General features: G+C 44.7%; 1 protein-coding gene across 1 annotated transcript in view; it reads left to right on the forward strand.

The window, feature by feature from the left end:
- Positions 1-15,395, forward strand: part of LOC126532158 (cytochrome P450 3A8-like) — a 39,544-nt gene extending 24,149 nt beyond the window's left edge. The window contains exons 12-19 of the mRNA XM_072288448.1: positions 408-553; positions 5,704-5,819; positions 6,695-6,839; positions 9,074-9,234; positions 10,231-10,322; positions 12,287-12,430; positions 12,993-13,155; positions 15,054-15,395. Coding sequence (XP_072144549.1) covers positions 408-553; positions 5,704-5,819; positions 6,695-6,839; positions 9,074-9,234; positions 10,231-10,322; positions 12,287-12,430; positions 12,993-13,155; positions 15,054-15,131 — 1,045 coding nt within the window. The 3' untranslated portion in view covers positions 15,132-15,395. The remainder of the gene's footprint in view (positions 1-407; positions 554-5,703; positions 5,820-6,694; positions 6,840-9,073; positions 9,235-10,230; positions 10,323-12,286; positions 12,431-12,992; positions 13,156-15,053) is intronic.
- Positions 15,396-15,717: the final 322 nt, after the last annotated feature.

The following is a 15,717-nucleotide window of genomic DNA, read 5'->3' on the forward strand; positions in this document are numbered from 1 at the left end:
CGCTGCGCCTCACTCAATTGTTTTTTATTTGGATCTGCACGCATGTGCATGTGGCGTCCTTCTAATATAGCTCGAAGGAATGGGAAACAACAGAATAGCATCTACTGCTTACTTTTGAAATTAAAGATCGCACTCCCGTCAACGACATTTGGCGGAAGGCTGAACTAATAAAGAAACTGTTTGTTATAACTTATAAAATATCTTCGTGCCGCCGGCTGCGGGCAGCCTAAAATGAAAAGAACATTGCAGCTGCTTGCGAGATAGTCAATAGCTTCAGTAAGTCTAAACCACTGCATCGACCTCAGCCTTTCCCCATTTTCAACAACTACGAAGGGCCTTCGCCACTTTTAATGTGATCAATTTATTACCTGTAATGTATGGCCTACTTAATGGTTTCTGCCACACAGGTTCTTCGGCAACTATGCAGTGGACGTGATTGCCAGATGCGCATTCGGCACGAAGTTGGACTCTCACTCGGACCAGACCAATGAGTTCGTCACCAGATCGCGACAGGCCCTCTCGGGACGTGTCACACCACGCATTTTTATCTTTTGTGAGTAGTCGAACGTGGCCATATAATTCTTTTTTTTACTTAGCTCGTTACTTGATCTTTTCATGAAAGTGGTAATGACTGTTATTTACAATACGCGTTATTTCTTCCCGCCTTATACTATTTGTTTATTCGTTGCTTCCGTTCCAGCACCAACGTGGTTTAGTGGGTACTGCATAAAGGCGAGGTTAAGGTCCCGCTGCGGCCGCCGCATTGGCGAAGATGGAATGTATATAGTATCGCGTACAGTGCATTGCGCGCATCTTAAAGCACCGTAGTTGGTCAAAATCAACCCGCAGTCCTTTGTCCCTCATAAAACACTATCCAGCTTCGTGATGTTAAGCCAACTAATCTAATGAGTTCATTCCATGTGTAGCGCGTAGTGTCTTTTTTTAGCATTGTCGACACAACGAACGTTCCCGTTTGCCTCACAGAAACTGGTGCTTTCGAACGTCAATAAATAAAATAAAATAAAGCTCGGTCTCTACTCCACAAATATTGCCTTATTTTCCCGAACAGCCTATTAGTATTCAGGGAGGAAACATTTCGAGAGCGTCTCCGTTATCTTAGAGTGGCTACGCAGTGTGGTCGTGCATTTTCGAGAATCATTTATTGCGGAACCTCTCTGGTACTTATAGCTGGGCTGCAAGCATAGCTGCAGTCATCGCGGTGTGTGCATGAAACATCCTGGAGCCTTAGCGCGTTATCAGATTTTATTTATGGATGCTCATGCATACTGACAAAGTTTTGTATTCTGCCGCATTTCCTGAAGAGGAAGCTTTAGCTGGGGACCCACTACGATTCCGCCTTTTTAAATACATGTAGAACGCAGAAACGCTTTTCTGAGATAACCTTCGGTCCCATTTTTAAGAAATGTGCTGCATTTGGCAGAGAATGTTAAATTACAGTGACTGTTGGCAGTAGACTTCTCATTTAGGACCCGATTTTTTAAAGGGAACTTTAAAAAATATGGTAAGATTGAAAAAAAATGGAAGCACGAAGTTTACTAATTCGTAGCTCTGCACTAAGAACAGATATCGAAGTTCTGTCAATTGCACCCGTTAGATCATCCAAGGCGTACAAATTTCATTTAACAATATACAGATTACGTAAATTTGTTACATTGTTTGCAGGGGTACTCCAAAAGTCCTACTGAAATAATAGTGATCTATCTGAAAGCCATATATAATACATTAATTTTTTCCGCTTTATATGTACTGTTAGATACAATTTACAGAATTGTGATATTGTTTTTTATTGTTGAGTTAGAGTTGCAAACTTCATAGTTTCGTTTTCTGAAATATTGTGATAGTTAACAATTCCTATTAAAATTAGCGGCATCAATCAAAAATATGCTGCCAACAGTAACTAGGCTTTCACTTTTTCTTTCAAATGCAACAAACCTCATCTAACTTGGTGCAGTGGTTGAGGAGAAAAGCGATTTCTCCTTTCCCCTTTATTTAAATAGGAAACCCGAACTAAAGCTTCCTCATAATGCCGGGGTGGTTAGCCCGTGCATCTTCCTCACTATCAAAGAATACTCACAGATAAGTTATTTGCATGAATGTGCATGTGACGAATAGTAATAAACAGACTATTGGATTGGATTGGAGACAACTTTATTTATGCCTGCAGTTGGGCGCGCGCGCGCCCCGACGAGGGCCTACGGCATCCTCGAAGTCGCCTTACTCGGTGCGGGTCTCCGCTCGCCGTTGCCGGCTCGCTGGGTGCGTGCCTTTCAAGCGCCTCGAGGACCTGCTGGACGGCCCAGAGCTGATCGTCTCGGTCGTAGCTCTTCGCGGCTGCCTCGAGCCGCGGTGGGACTGTTCTTGATTTTGAATCTTCTGGATTTTGACGCAGTCCCACAAGATGTGCGAGTAGTGTGCGGTCTCCCTCCGGCAGACTCTGCACATATATGTCGGATATGTCTCGGGGTACATACGATTCATCAGTCTCGGGCTCGGTAGCGATCCAGTCTGGAGCTGTCTCAGTACTACCGCCTCCGCTCCACTCAGTCTCGGGTGCGGGTGTGGGAGAGTCCTGCGAGCCAGGCGGTAGGCCTTCGTGATTTCACTGTAATCTGTCATGCGGTCCTTGGTTCCGAACCACGTCGGACGGTCTGTCGCCGGGGCGCGGTTGGTTAGCGCTCGCGCCGCTGCGTGTGCCGTCTCATTATGGTTCTCATTGCGTCCCGATGAGTCGCCCGCGTGCGCCGGGAACCACTTGAGTCGTACTTTTCGTTCTTTTAGTTTGACCGCTCGCAGTACGCGCTCAGCCTCCCTGCAGATTTGGCCTTTGGCGAAGTCTCGCTAGGGTGGCTAGAAGGGCAGGTGTGAATACCGGCGGCGAAAATGTGACCCCACAGCGCACCGATGCCGCGGGGCGGCGCTGTTGACCGAGGCGCGGGAAGCAGGCAGCCGAAATGAGCGCCTCGCCAGCCTCGCGTCGGCTGCATCTCTAGCACCCAAGTGAAAGTGAGCCCGTTTCGAGTATCGCGCGCTTTCTGCGAGCGTCAAAGAATGAATCTTTATCATGAAAACAATGTTATGTCAGCCCACATCATTACTCCTGTGAAATTTTACGGGTCCAGTTCACACTGATTCGAGATTCAATAATGATAATAATATTTGGGTTTTACGTGCCAAAACCACTTTCTGATTATGAGGCACGCCGTAGTGGAGGACTCCGGAAATTTTGACCGCCTGGGGTTCTTTAACGTGCACCTAAATCTAAGCACACGGGTGTTTTCGCATTTCGCCCCCATCGAAATGCGGCCGCCGTGGCCGGGATTTGATCCCGCGACCTCGTGCTCAGCAGCCCAACACAGAGATTCAAACGCATTTCGATGGGGGCGAAATGCGGCCGCCGTGGCCGGGATTTGATCCCGCGACCTCGTGCTCAGCAGCCCAACACAGAGATTCAAACGCGTTTTGTCTGTGCACATTTCGTGAAGGGGCTCAGGGTGTTAGGGGCTAGCGGGGGGCTTCGAAATAATTTCGACCACTTCGGGTTCTTTAACGCGCACTTACATAATACGGCACACGGGCGCCTTGCATTTCGCCGCTCTGAAAATACGACCGTCGTCCTCGATATCAGCAGTCAATCACCCTATGCGTGACGCACGCATAGTAGTCAATCACCCTAAGCAATCACCCTATGACGTAGTCACGTACAGTATTCAATCACCCTATGCGTATCAGGTAATGTCTGCAGATTAAGAGACATTACCTGACAATTCGTCTCGACGTATTTACAAACCACTTTCTGTCTGCACTTGACCTGTAGCATGTAATTTTGATGCTAATTTAAGCAATTTCCCATGATTGCAGACAGTGAAGCAACAGATCTGGTCATGAACTCGTTTATTTACAAGTGAGGGAAAAAATTGTCATAACTTTACAACACGCAAAATTTCAGTGTTTTCCATTTCTTCTCCTACCCTGCTGACTGACACCTTTAAGCAAAAAGTAAATCCTTGTGAGGCGATAAAAACGTATAACTGAGGCTGTCAGGGTAACAGAACGGTCCAGGCAACCAATTTTTGGCACGTCACGAATTGACTGCAACATTTCGGCCACAGCTTTGGCATGCAAGTGTATTACACTGAATGAACAAGTGAGTTTCTTTTCAGGGGCATTGACCAGCTTATAGAATTTTTCTGAGGGATATAAAATGACATGCCTTATGACTAGAATGAATTGAGTTGTTTGCCCCACTCGCTTGTCTCCCAACGCCAAAACATTGCTCTAGGCGGTCTTGGCTCAGTTTCGAAGTCATCATGTACATGAAGTCAGCGTTTTCTGCAAGGTACTTTAGAAGGTGTTTTGTTGAATGGATGTTCATCCTGAGCCCTTCAGAAGTACTGCTACTAAAAAAGCCGAGCCCTTTGGAGTGAGCCTCACATTATCAAGAAACGGAAGAGTTTCAAGGGTGGCCTCTTTCTTGCTGCCCCGTCTAAAATACCAAAGACAACAATCATGCACCATTTTGAGCGAAAAACCATGTTAAAATAACCTCATGACTTCTGCAGTGAACCTCGATGTCATAGCTTCAATGAGCCTGACCCTTGGTATCGCTCGATCCCGTTCGGCAAACGTTTGTTTGCAGGCAGGGGAACGGAAGAGATACTTTTTCTGAGGTTTTCCTGCACCCAGGATCACATCCGGGCACAAAGCGCCAACGCTCCGTCTTCTTTTTCGCTGCCGACTGCATCTCGCCCTCGAATGACAGGTTGTCTCAAGGAACCCTCTAAAAGAGGCGACGAGACCAAGTGACAGCGGAGGCACGGAGGCGCAGGCCAGCGAGGCTACGAGTACCCCGCCGCGAGCGGCAGCGCCACATTCCTCCTGGTGGCATCGGTGCGCAATGGGGTCGCGCGCGCCCGAAGGAAAGCGCCGCCGGTATTCACACGTCCCCTTCTAGCCACCCTAGTCTCGCACCGCCTGTCTTGAGTCGCTCAGCACCATGTGGCAGTCTCCGACGGCGATGGCCAGGGCGATGGCTACCTCCTCCGCATGTTCCGCTCCGGCGCTTCTCACGCTCGCTGCCGTCCTCCTGGCGCCGGTTGACGCCTCTATGACGACCGCTGCGAAGGCGTTCCGTTGGTATTTGGCCGCGTCCACGTACCGCGCGTGTTCGTCGTTGGCATGCTGGTCAATGAGAGCCTTGGCCCTCGCCGCTCTTCTTCCCTTGTTGAACTCGGGATTCATGTTCCTCGGTATGGGGTCGACTCTGGTCTGGTGTCGGACCTCTTCGGGGACGGGGAGCTTCATCTCCACCTCGTTCGAGCGTCTGATTCCCAGATCGTCCAGTATCTTCCTCCCGGCTTTAGTCATGGACATCCGCTCCAGTTGAGAAGTCCGTTGCGCTTCGTCTATTTCTTCGAGCGTATTGTGTAATCCGAGTTGTAACAAGCGGACACACTAAATATGTTACCTTAAGATGTGCTCAAGGTACGAAACATTGTAGCACTTAGCGTGGGCTTGGGCAAGTTAACATATATTGTGAGAAAAAACATGGTGGTTGTTTTCGTACAGATGCTGTAGAAAGCTCTGACACTTTGCGTAAAAGGCTGCAATTGACTGTATTTTCTTCCTTGGAGAGATGAGGCGCTGACATAGTGAAGTCTGCAATTATTTATTTCTCAATTTCAGTTGTATTCCCAGCCATCGCAAGATTGGTTGGGATACGACCATTTAACACGGATATATTTCTCTACTTCAAGGAGATATGCCTCAACATCATCAAGGGCCGGCAGGACAAACAATCTGTAAGTAACGTTGTGGCTGTTTTGGAAACGTTATTTGACGATGAATACAGAAGCAAACCCTGCGCATACCAAGAGAGAGAGAAAGAGAGAGAGCTCTTCATTAGAAAAACAGAGAATTTTGCCGGCGTGTATATAACCGCTGGCATGCTACTCTGTATAGGGATGGGGAATGGGATTAAAAGATACCAACGCCAACACCATCACCATAGCCTTATCCAGACATGACATTGCGGCACTCCTCTCCTGCGTAATACGCACAGCATACAGTATGCACTGAAGCAATTCTAACCATCGCCAACGTTACCTTTTCACGCCAGACCTAGAACTGAGATTCAGTGTTACAACCTAAGCAAAGCAAGTTCATACAGCTTTACCTGAGACTCAAGGTGGCGCTTATCCGACGTTAGCTTCATAAGATGGGCCGCAAGAATGACTCCGACTGTCGCAGGCAAACCCAGAGACGATCTCGCACATCCTCTGCGACGGCCCTCATTGCAGTAACGAATGTTGGACGCTTAATGCCAGAGTGTCTGGTTTGGATGACAGACCACTTCTTGAGCTGAAGATTCTGGCACCGTCGAAAAGCACAAAAAGTGCATGGCGAACAAGAGCACCCTTGAACTTTTTTAACGCAGAGCGGCCTCACCTCCGGGCTTTGTAACTGCATGACAGACGCATGCGTATTGTGACGTGTTGCGCGCTTAAGATATTTACAAATCGCATGCATAGGTGCGCCACTATGGACTTCATGGCGCACTGTCTCAATTGCCTCCCTTTCTCCCTTTCCGCTAAATATAATAGCAGGCCAGAGAGCTCTTCCGGCCAATCCTCTTGGTTTTTTACATAAAAGATCTTTCTCTCTCTCTCTCTCTTAGCGGCATGCGGACTTTCTTCAACTGATGATGGACGCCAAGGAAGGAAAACTTGCACCTGCAGTAGAAAATGCTTCTGAACGCGACAACCAACTCTTCAACCTTGGTTCAGACCTGAAGCCCGACACGTCATTTTCATCAAACAAAAGTATGGCTATCATTTACTAAATGTTTCTTTAGACCTAGTAAATGGAAAAGGTGACTAGGTGTGGTTGAGTGACACATACAGCCACGAAGCTGAATATACATCAAATGATGTTCAAGACTTCAGTGCACCTGAAATATATCATTGTTAGTGTTGTCGGTACAGTGTGTTGCTCTTCAAGATGCAGACAAATGTGGCTGCTTCATTGCAAACAGGAGGGATCAGGCGTGAATCCATATAAATGAGCATTGTGTCATTCTGCTACCCTAACCATACCTCACTTATATTAGCCCATGCTTGGGCATAGAGAATATCCTATGAGCAGACGTTTTTTTGTGTCTGTACTTGTACACAACAGCGTTGGTCTTTTACACGTTGAACACAAGAATTATTCGGCGCCAAGAAGATTGTCGAAAAGAGATTCTTCCTAACGTATGCAATGCGCATGCGCAATAAAGTCTCAACGAAAGAGAAAGACCTTGATGCTTTGCGCATCGCAAATGCCAAGCAAGCTAAATGTGAGCGTCTGTGCTAAACGTTTCTGTACATTTGCAGGTAGCCATGGCAGAGCAAATTCTCGATTGCTGTTGGTTTTTCGAAGTGATATTAGGGCAGTGTTCCCGATAGTGGCCGTCACGATTTTGTGTCTTCCTTATTTGCCACTTTATTTCAGATTAGCTCAGCGCTACGTTTCAAAGCCAGAGGATCACTAAATGCTCTTTCACAGCAGCGCATACAAAAATTCATTATGCAGCGTAAGTTCGCACGGTAACAATTACACGAAATCTTCAAAGCAACTCTTACGAATGTGAAAGCTTTAATGTGAATAAGTTTGATGTCATGTGGTTCTGAACCAGGCATTGATCTTTTTAATATAGACGTTGCTAATGTTGTAGGTTTCTCGGAACTACCTCTTTGAGCCCAATGCAGGGTGACAGACTTGTGTGTCACAGGAAAATACGGTACCTGCACAGAAAAAAAAAAAAAAAAACATTTTCACACTGAAAGCATTAAAAGTAACAACAATATAGGGACTGTAACATCCTTGCTCGGTCACCCCTTGTCGTCGCCGTGCCTTGTATTATACATGTAATCTATGATTACGTGTCAACGCGTAGTAACAAACTTAAATGGTACTGCACTGTCTCTTCGGGACGCTCTTTTTTTTTTTTTTGCATTCGCTACAGTGCGATTCTATTCTTCACAGCTTTACAGTCTTGTTGAACAGTCTTATGCTATTATTAGTCTACATAAGGTATACTGTCATGCGTGATTGCCATAACACTGGGAATTTCAGTGGTACCATTGCTCAATCGCATGCGAGGACAGCTGGTCTTATTGACATTCAAGAGCCATTCCTGCAACTAGTTTGTCCCTTAGAGAACGGGAAAATTGCCTAGGTGCACCTTAACAGAAAACTTATGCGCCAACGAGCACTCGAACATGTAAAGTAGGTGACACACAAGCCAACACTGCTAGCTTCCATATCACTTCTAAATCACCCTACGTTGTGTCTTTTTTTTAAACTGGAGATCTCGGAGGCATATGTCCCTTACTTCGTATGAATTTGGCTTGGTTCGATGGACGTCCGGGAATGCGCTACACGAGGTGACCGAGTAGTCAGGTGTATAACCAGACCATCGCCGTCATGGTCGCCATCTGTCGATCCCATTTAGAAATTAAGGAGCGTGTAAGGATACTAAGGATGATAATGAAAGTTTGCCTGTTTTCAATAGCAATACAGGGAAAGGGGACTCAGACAGTAAAGCTGCAAGAGGTAGCTTCAAATCGTTCGACGCTAGGTAACAACCGCCACAACTGGCAGCTCACTATCCAGGAACCGTTTCTGTACCCAGACTAACATTATGCAATAAAGTAAGAAAAAACCGATTCTGGTTCATATGTACCACACAAAGACGTCATAAAACGGCATTAAATTTACGGAGAAGAGGGCATCTGCTGTCTAACGCATTCAGTTAGCTACAAGTGCAGTTCGCAAAGAACGGGGCTCTTTAATATCCAACTACGGAACTTTCTATGTTAGGTACATATTTAAGTGCAGCATGGGAAAGCCGATCTTCGTAACCGTTACTAAAGAATAATATTGGAAAAGGGTTAGAAGTTGTATTTCAAGCTTGGCGTAAGGGAAAGGTGAAACCGTGTTTACATAAATGAGAGCAGAGAGCGTGGAGCTAGTGCTGCGACGATCTTTTTAACCACCGATGTGCGTTTTGCAGCACTGACTGAGGATGAAGCAATGGCCCAATGCGTGCTCTTCTTCTTCGCTGGCCAGGACACGACCTCGAGTGTGATCTCGTACACGCTTTACCAGCTGGCAATTAACCCCGAGGTGCAGGAAAAGTTGAGGGAGGAAGTGGACGAATGCTTCAATATGCACGTAAGTTGTCTAAGTCCATGCTTTAGTAATGTAGCTTGGTGGGTATTGTAGATTGATGTTATAAAATGTACGTCCTTTCTTATATGAAATTGTTCGAAGCAGTAAGGTTCAACAATCTGTTACTCCCTGCCATTTCCATAGTGGCTATATGCACTGCAGAAAGACGAGTCATTCTTGTTTCTGAAAACCTTTTTATGACCCTTTCTTCTCACGTTCCCTTCTTAGTAAAACTGGAGCGAAGGTACTCGGCGCTTTCATGCTGAGGCAGCACTCTTCCTACAGCACATTTATTTCTTCATTTAAACAAAGGCCTCTAGTGGCATTGTGTAAGGGGGGAGAGTACACTCAAAGATTATACAATTATCAGAATACATATGTGATACAAATACAAAAAATACAGTGTCTGAAATGCGCTAACGTACAGTAATGTGGTGTTAAAATTGTACAAAGGACAAACCGAATGCTTTTGAGCACGAGAGGTCAGTGAACAAGAAACGTTCACAAAGTAAAATATAGTCAATAGAATTACAGAGCGAGCAGGACATATTTGGCTATATCAAAACAGCATTTGAGGGATAGTAGCACAATATTAACGGGAAAGTCAAGAAGAAATAACACTTTAGGTTATGTAGAGTTTGAAAAAATGCGTTGTGATCTGATGCTATTTATTTCAGTTAGTTGAGAGGAAACATGGTAGCTCCAACAACGGTACCAAACGGAAATCTGCGAACACGTAACAGATAAACGCGACGTAGTTCACAATCCCCTTTTTATCACGGGCTTCGTGTAGCGCTTTAAAAGCAGTGCCACAAAAGTGTTCATGATGCTAAAATAAAGAAAATAGTAATAAGGAAAACACTGCGAAAAAGACAGCTGGGTTATGTAACATGATACCGCTTGCGAAAAAAAAAAATAGTTGGTATACCAGAGGCAAAATGGGTGATCACTTTCTCAGAATATTGTCTAACATTTTCTCGTATTCCGTGTGCCACACAGGGAGAACATCCCGGCTTGGATGTGATTACTAAACTCAAATACCTACACGGTGTTGTCTCCGAGGCTCTTCGAATGTACCCTCCAGCTACACGGTAATGTCATTTGTTGCATATGTTGCCGATATCACAGAATATAAGCGGCATGAAAAGTTCCGTTTTTCCCGTCGAATACGAAGGCAGAGTCTTTAATCTGTTTGTCTCATCTTTGCGCAAATGGTTCTTTTATGCACGTTTGATATATTCTTGTTTAGTGTAGTACTGCATCTCTTTGTATTGTGTGCCTTGAGAAAAACTGAGAATTTTAAGTTGCTGCATTCTTGTTTTTCCGTGTTCGCTACTTCTCATTGTTTTGTATTCGTGTGCCCTCGCATCAGTTCTTTAAACGGCTTTTACTACAGTGGCTTCCCTTGAGGACTCCTTTCTGCACTTCCGTTGGCTAATTCAGTTTTTCCACAAATGTACAATCGCCATACGATGTGTGCCTATTTTTCCGTTGCCTTTCGAACATGCACTATTGGCGTGCCAAAATACTTTCTTGTATGTACAAAAGAAGAAGAGGAACCGTGGGGCTTACTTATGTTAATCATGACGACATAAAGCTCACAGACAATGAAGCCAACGAAAGCATCGGGGAAGTTAACTGTGGTTGAAATTGGATTGTAGAAAGTAATGAAGTAAAGGGAAATGACGGAGGAAGAAACGATAACTTGTCGCCGGTGGGAGCCATTATGTTATTTGGTAGCATACGATGGTTTATTAGCCAAGTGCCTGCTCTCCTAATATCACGTATTACGTGACGCCATCGGGCAAAATAAAGGATTTTCCACGTCCGCCCACCATGGCTCTGAGTAGTGCTGCATAACACTCCCAGGACTACATCTTGCAAAAGATAAATACCCAAGTTAGTGGACGAATTGATGGCCGTGGCTGTAGCACAGTTAGTAGTGCAAAGCACGCGTAATGCGGACATTCTGGGCTCTGCTCCCAGTGGTGACAAGTTATCTTTGCGAGAACTTTCATTTCCCCTTGACTTCATTATTTCCTACATTCCAATTTCAACCACAGTTATTTTGCACGATGATTTCCTTGCCTTGATGGTGTGTTTGCTTTATGTGGTCATTACTTGCATGCAGCAGGTTAAGTTCATGCTCTTTTCAAGCTGCATTCATGAAACCATAAGTACTCATCACCATTCACGCACCAGGAATGTAAATATCGCGCATGTGGCTAATCCAGGAAGCAATCTAATTTTACATATAAGTGCCATGCTAAGTGGTTAGGAATAATTAATTTACTCCGCGATATATTTGCGTCGATATTGCCTGATGAAGCAGGCACTGCTGCAGCAGATCTTTACAGTTCACATAGGAAATTATTGCTTACTAGCGAAATATTTCTGAATTAATGAGCTTAGCATCCCGAACTTGAGGCAGCTAGTAGTTGCGCACCACATTCACGGCGCCTTTTCACGTATGCGCACGATTCATTGAATGCTAATACCCGGTAAATTCGGTCAAATACCGAATTTTTCATGATAGCCGACTGATAGAAATTGAAACCAAAGTATTTCATTGTATTTTCAAGCATTGAATGATCACTAGACCCTTCGCTTTAGTTCAGATGCAGAACATGTCAGCGTAAAGTTGCTCGAAAAGTACAAAGTAAGCACCGTAATATAGGAATATGCGGAAATATTGCTAATGTATTCGCCTGCGTATATCCGCATTATCTGAAATTTCATTTACCTTTAGATTTATTGCTTCTGTAAACTGGCAGATAATAGTAACAGTGCTTCAGGTCAAAATGCCAAATTAGGCGGTAAGTCAAATGCTTCCAAAGAAAGGCAGAGCGAGAGAGAGATGAAGAAGGGAATGTAAGGAGGTTATCCGTGTGGAAGAAGAAACAAAGACAGATTGGAAAAAAAAGAAAGAGGGAGTCAGTGCGAATATACTCCCAAAGCCCATCGCAAGAAAATACTAACTTTAGGATGCGAGCTTCAAACCTCAATGACGGTTATACAAACGACTGATTTGCTACTGCACCTCTCATTGTGACAGAATTGAGCGATCGCCACTCGAGGACTACGTCCTGGGAGACACTGGAATCAAAGTGAAGAAAGGAGAGTTAATTGCAGTCCCCGTCTACTCCATGCATCACGACCCGCAGTACTTTCCTGATCCGTTCACGTTCAACCCCGAGAGGTAAGCCAATAAAACCTGAATACGGAAATCTGGAACACTCCGCACTTAGGTGGTTGAAATGTGGGCTTGTTGGTTAGTTAGGGTAAAGTGAGTTATAGCAGGAAAAAAAAAAACCGCCATACAAGGACACAAGAAGACACGTAAAAAGACGCAGGCCCTTCATAAAGGCCCTGTGTATCGAGTGTAAAGCAGGAGGACACTGGGGGCGTTGTTGGCTGCAGGCGGATCTTACCTTAGAGGACATGTCGGTAAGTGCTCTGCCCGAGCACTTTCTTTCAAAAAGCTTTAGAAGACGCAAATGTTATAAGTATCTCTTAATGTTCGTCATCGTTAGAAGCACAGTGCGAGAAAGCTGAACAAGACAACGCTCAGAGCGAGACGGAACAGGCCATAATCCTTGAGCTCCTGGCCTTCTTCTTACGTCGCGTTTATTTTTCACCTCCGGAGTTATGTGTAACTCGCCTTGACTCCACACTTCGCTGCCTCATTCTAGTACAGCTGTCTAAGATTAGTCTATTTTGAGGTGAAGATCAGAGTGACACAGATGACGTACTTCTTGCAGGTTCAGCGACGAGAACGTGGATTCCATCCAGCCGTACACGTACCTGCCGTTCGGTGCCGGGCCGCGCAACTGCATCGGCATGCGCTTCGCTCTGCAAGCAGTGAAGCTTTCTGTGCTCTACACTATTCGTAACGTCAAGGTGGTGCGCACGAAAAAAACGAAAGTGAGTTTAAATGCTTGCGCCAACACCGTGCGTTTGCCTTTAACAGTTACAGAATACTTGGATCATGTGAAAGAAGCTAGCAAGGTTCCAAGGGAGGGGAGGTGGGGAGTAGTCAGGAGCGTTTGTGAAACACTCATTATAAACGAGAAGAAAGCGCGTTAACCCAGGGGCCCGATTTTTATGAGTGATAAGAAGCCAACAAACATTGACACCAAGGACAACATAGGGGGAATTACTCGTGCTTAATAAATGAAATAAAGAAGCGAAAAATAATGGAAATGAAAGTGGATGAAAAAAGAACTTGCAGCAGGAGGGGCACAATCCCACAAACTTCCCATTACGCGTGCGATGCTCTACCAATTCAGCTACCGCGGCGCCGTTTCCCCATCCACTTTCTTGGGTATTTATGTTTTCCTAGTAAAGCCCTTGGAATGTTAGCCAGCGCCACCACTCACAAATCTTGGTGGCGGATGTGGAACATCCTTTGTGCCACAGGCCTCACGAGAACGTGATCTTGTTGGGGTGAAGGGGAACCGGTCAACAAACCAACACATACAACCTGAAGGCATCAATGTTGCCGGATTCGAGACCATTGCGGATTGTAGACTCATTATAAGTCCCTATTAGGTTTTAACAGGACAAAATACCGCGCTGGAGCCTCGGAAAGCATCGCTTAGTGTCATCTTGTGTCACTGTGTTAAATAAGCTGATGTAGACATCGCGTTGCATTGTGTGGAGGCGTGCTTCGATGTAACCGGTTAAATGTGTAGATTGAAGACGTGCCACACAAAAATTGTAACAGAGTGCAGAATGTGCATTTGTACAGTTTCATCAAGAATCATGAATTACTAAATCATGATGCCTTTTATCATTGAAACTGTATTTGTGGATACAATATTTTTTTTCTGCATTTGCGCATAACCGCTTTTCCATGTTCTCTTAATATGCCGTCTTCCCTTAGCTCTTGTGTGGAAATAAAGCGAAGCTCATGCGGAACATCATTTATACTTCCAAAGCAACATCTTTGTTTTGGAAAATGGCTAAGAAAAGCTTTTGCGTATGTGTGTGATTTTACGTTGTGCAAGTATACTTTGTCACTATAGTTATTTCGCTATTCTTTGCTTCAAGTTCTTGCATCATTTCGTGCACATCTTTGAATTAAGTCAACAGGTAGCCGGCGCTGTGCACCAGTGACACCATCAATTAAAAGATTAACAAATATATAATTTTCACATCAGAACACTGTTGCTTAGTCTATGGTTTAAACACTAATACATAAACAAAATCCGCTTGAGAAACATGATGAAGTAAAATCAGTACCTAAAAAAAGAATGTTTTGGTGCATGAAAGCGGAAGATAGGTGCTGGAGACAACAAGGAGAAAAGCGTAGAAGCTAGGTTTATTTGCGCAGTGGAGGAGTGTTTTACTGCAGGTTGTCGAGCTACAGGGGCAGATGGACTTGAGGGCTCAGAACCGGGTGAGACAGAATTTCACATTTTGCCGATACTATCTGCGGATCGCTTCATTAACCTCGCCGAGAACTGCAGCCCGTTTGCGCACGCGCTTGACGCAGTGGAAGTGAAGTACGATCATATGAAACTGGACGTTGTGGTTCCATTTGTTAGCCTAAATCGATCACAATGTACTTCTTCACGATCAGCCATCGGAATGAAAACAGCAAGTGCAGAAAACTTACCACGTTTCGCTCACGGAGAAATCACTACGCCTTACATATTATGGCGCTCAGAATACCTTGCAATATGCTTACGGATCCTGGGCGGTATATAATATGTTTACCTGAACAAGGTCGCTAATTTTTACTACCTTGTATCCATGACCACGTCTCTTTTAGGGCTCGCGATACTATGGTAAGTAACTAAAATTATTTTTATTTACAGGTGCCTCTGGAATTCCAAAATGGGTTCAACATCCTCACTGCTAAGGACATCACACTGGGAATCAGGAAACGAGGCTAACACGCGGGATTCTTTTTCAAGTTATTAAACGTGTAATAACATCAAAAACTGGTTTCCACCTGACCACCTGACGAAAATTTCCGCCACACCGAAACAAAGCGACACCAAGCTATTCTCTAGAAAGACAGCGTTATCAATGCAGGCGCAAGTTCCCTCCCGCATCGTAGTTCTTAATCTATAGTAGCAACGGAAGTTATTATTAGGTTAACAGAATCAAGCACTGTCCGAAGAACAAAGATGCAATAAATTTAATTTGTTTTCTTTCCTCAGATACATGTAGCGCAGTTGACGTAGTTTTCATAAGAAGCAGTTGCCAATTACTGCACGAACACAGACTGCATTGCAATGAAGAGTTTGCAAATAAAACGTAGTATTTATTTTGCAAATTTCGAAAAGCGTTATTGAATTACCTAAGAGATCTTCACGCTTTTCACGTTGAGACGTTACGCGCTAAGAGAGCAAATGTGTAATACTGAATAAGTGGGCTTCTTATACATCACTCTCAGATTTAATAAAGGTGCTGAAATGATACAGAGAACAACATTATATCATTGTTTCAATGCTGTGCTGCAGAGGTGTTCTCCAC

Source organism: Dermacentor andersoni, chromosome 5 (assembly GCF_023375885.2).
Source record: "Dermacentor andersoni chromosome 5, qqDerAnde1_hic_scaffold, whole genome shotgun sequence".
Lineage (NCBI taxonomy): Eukaryota > Metazoa > Arthropoda > Arachnida > Ixodida > Ixodidae > Dermacentor > Dermacentor andersoni.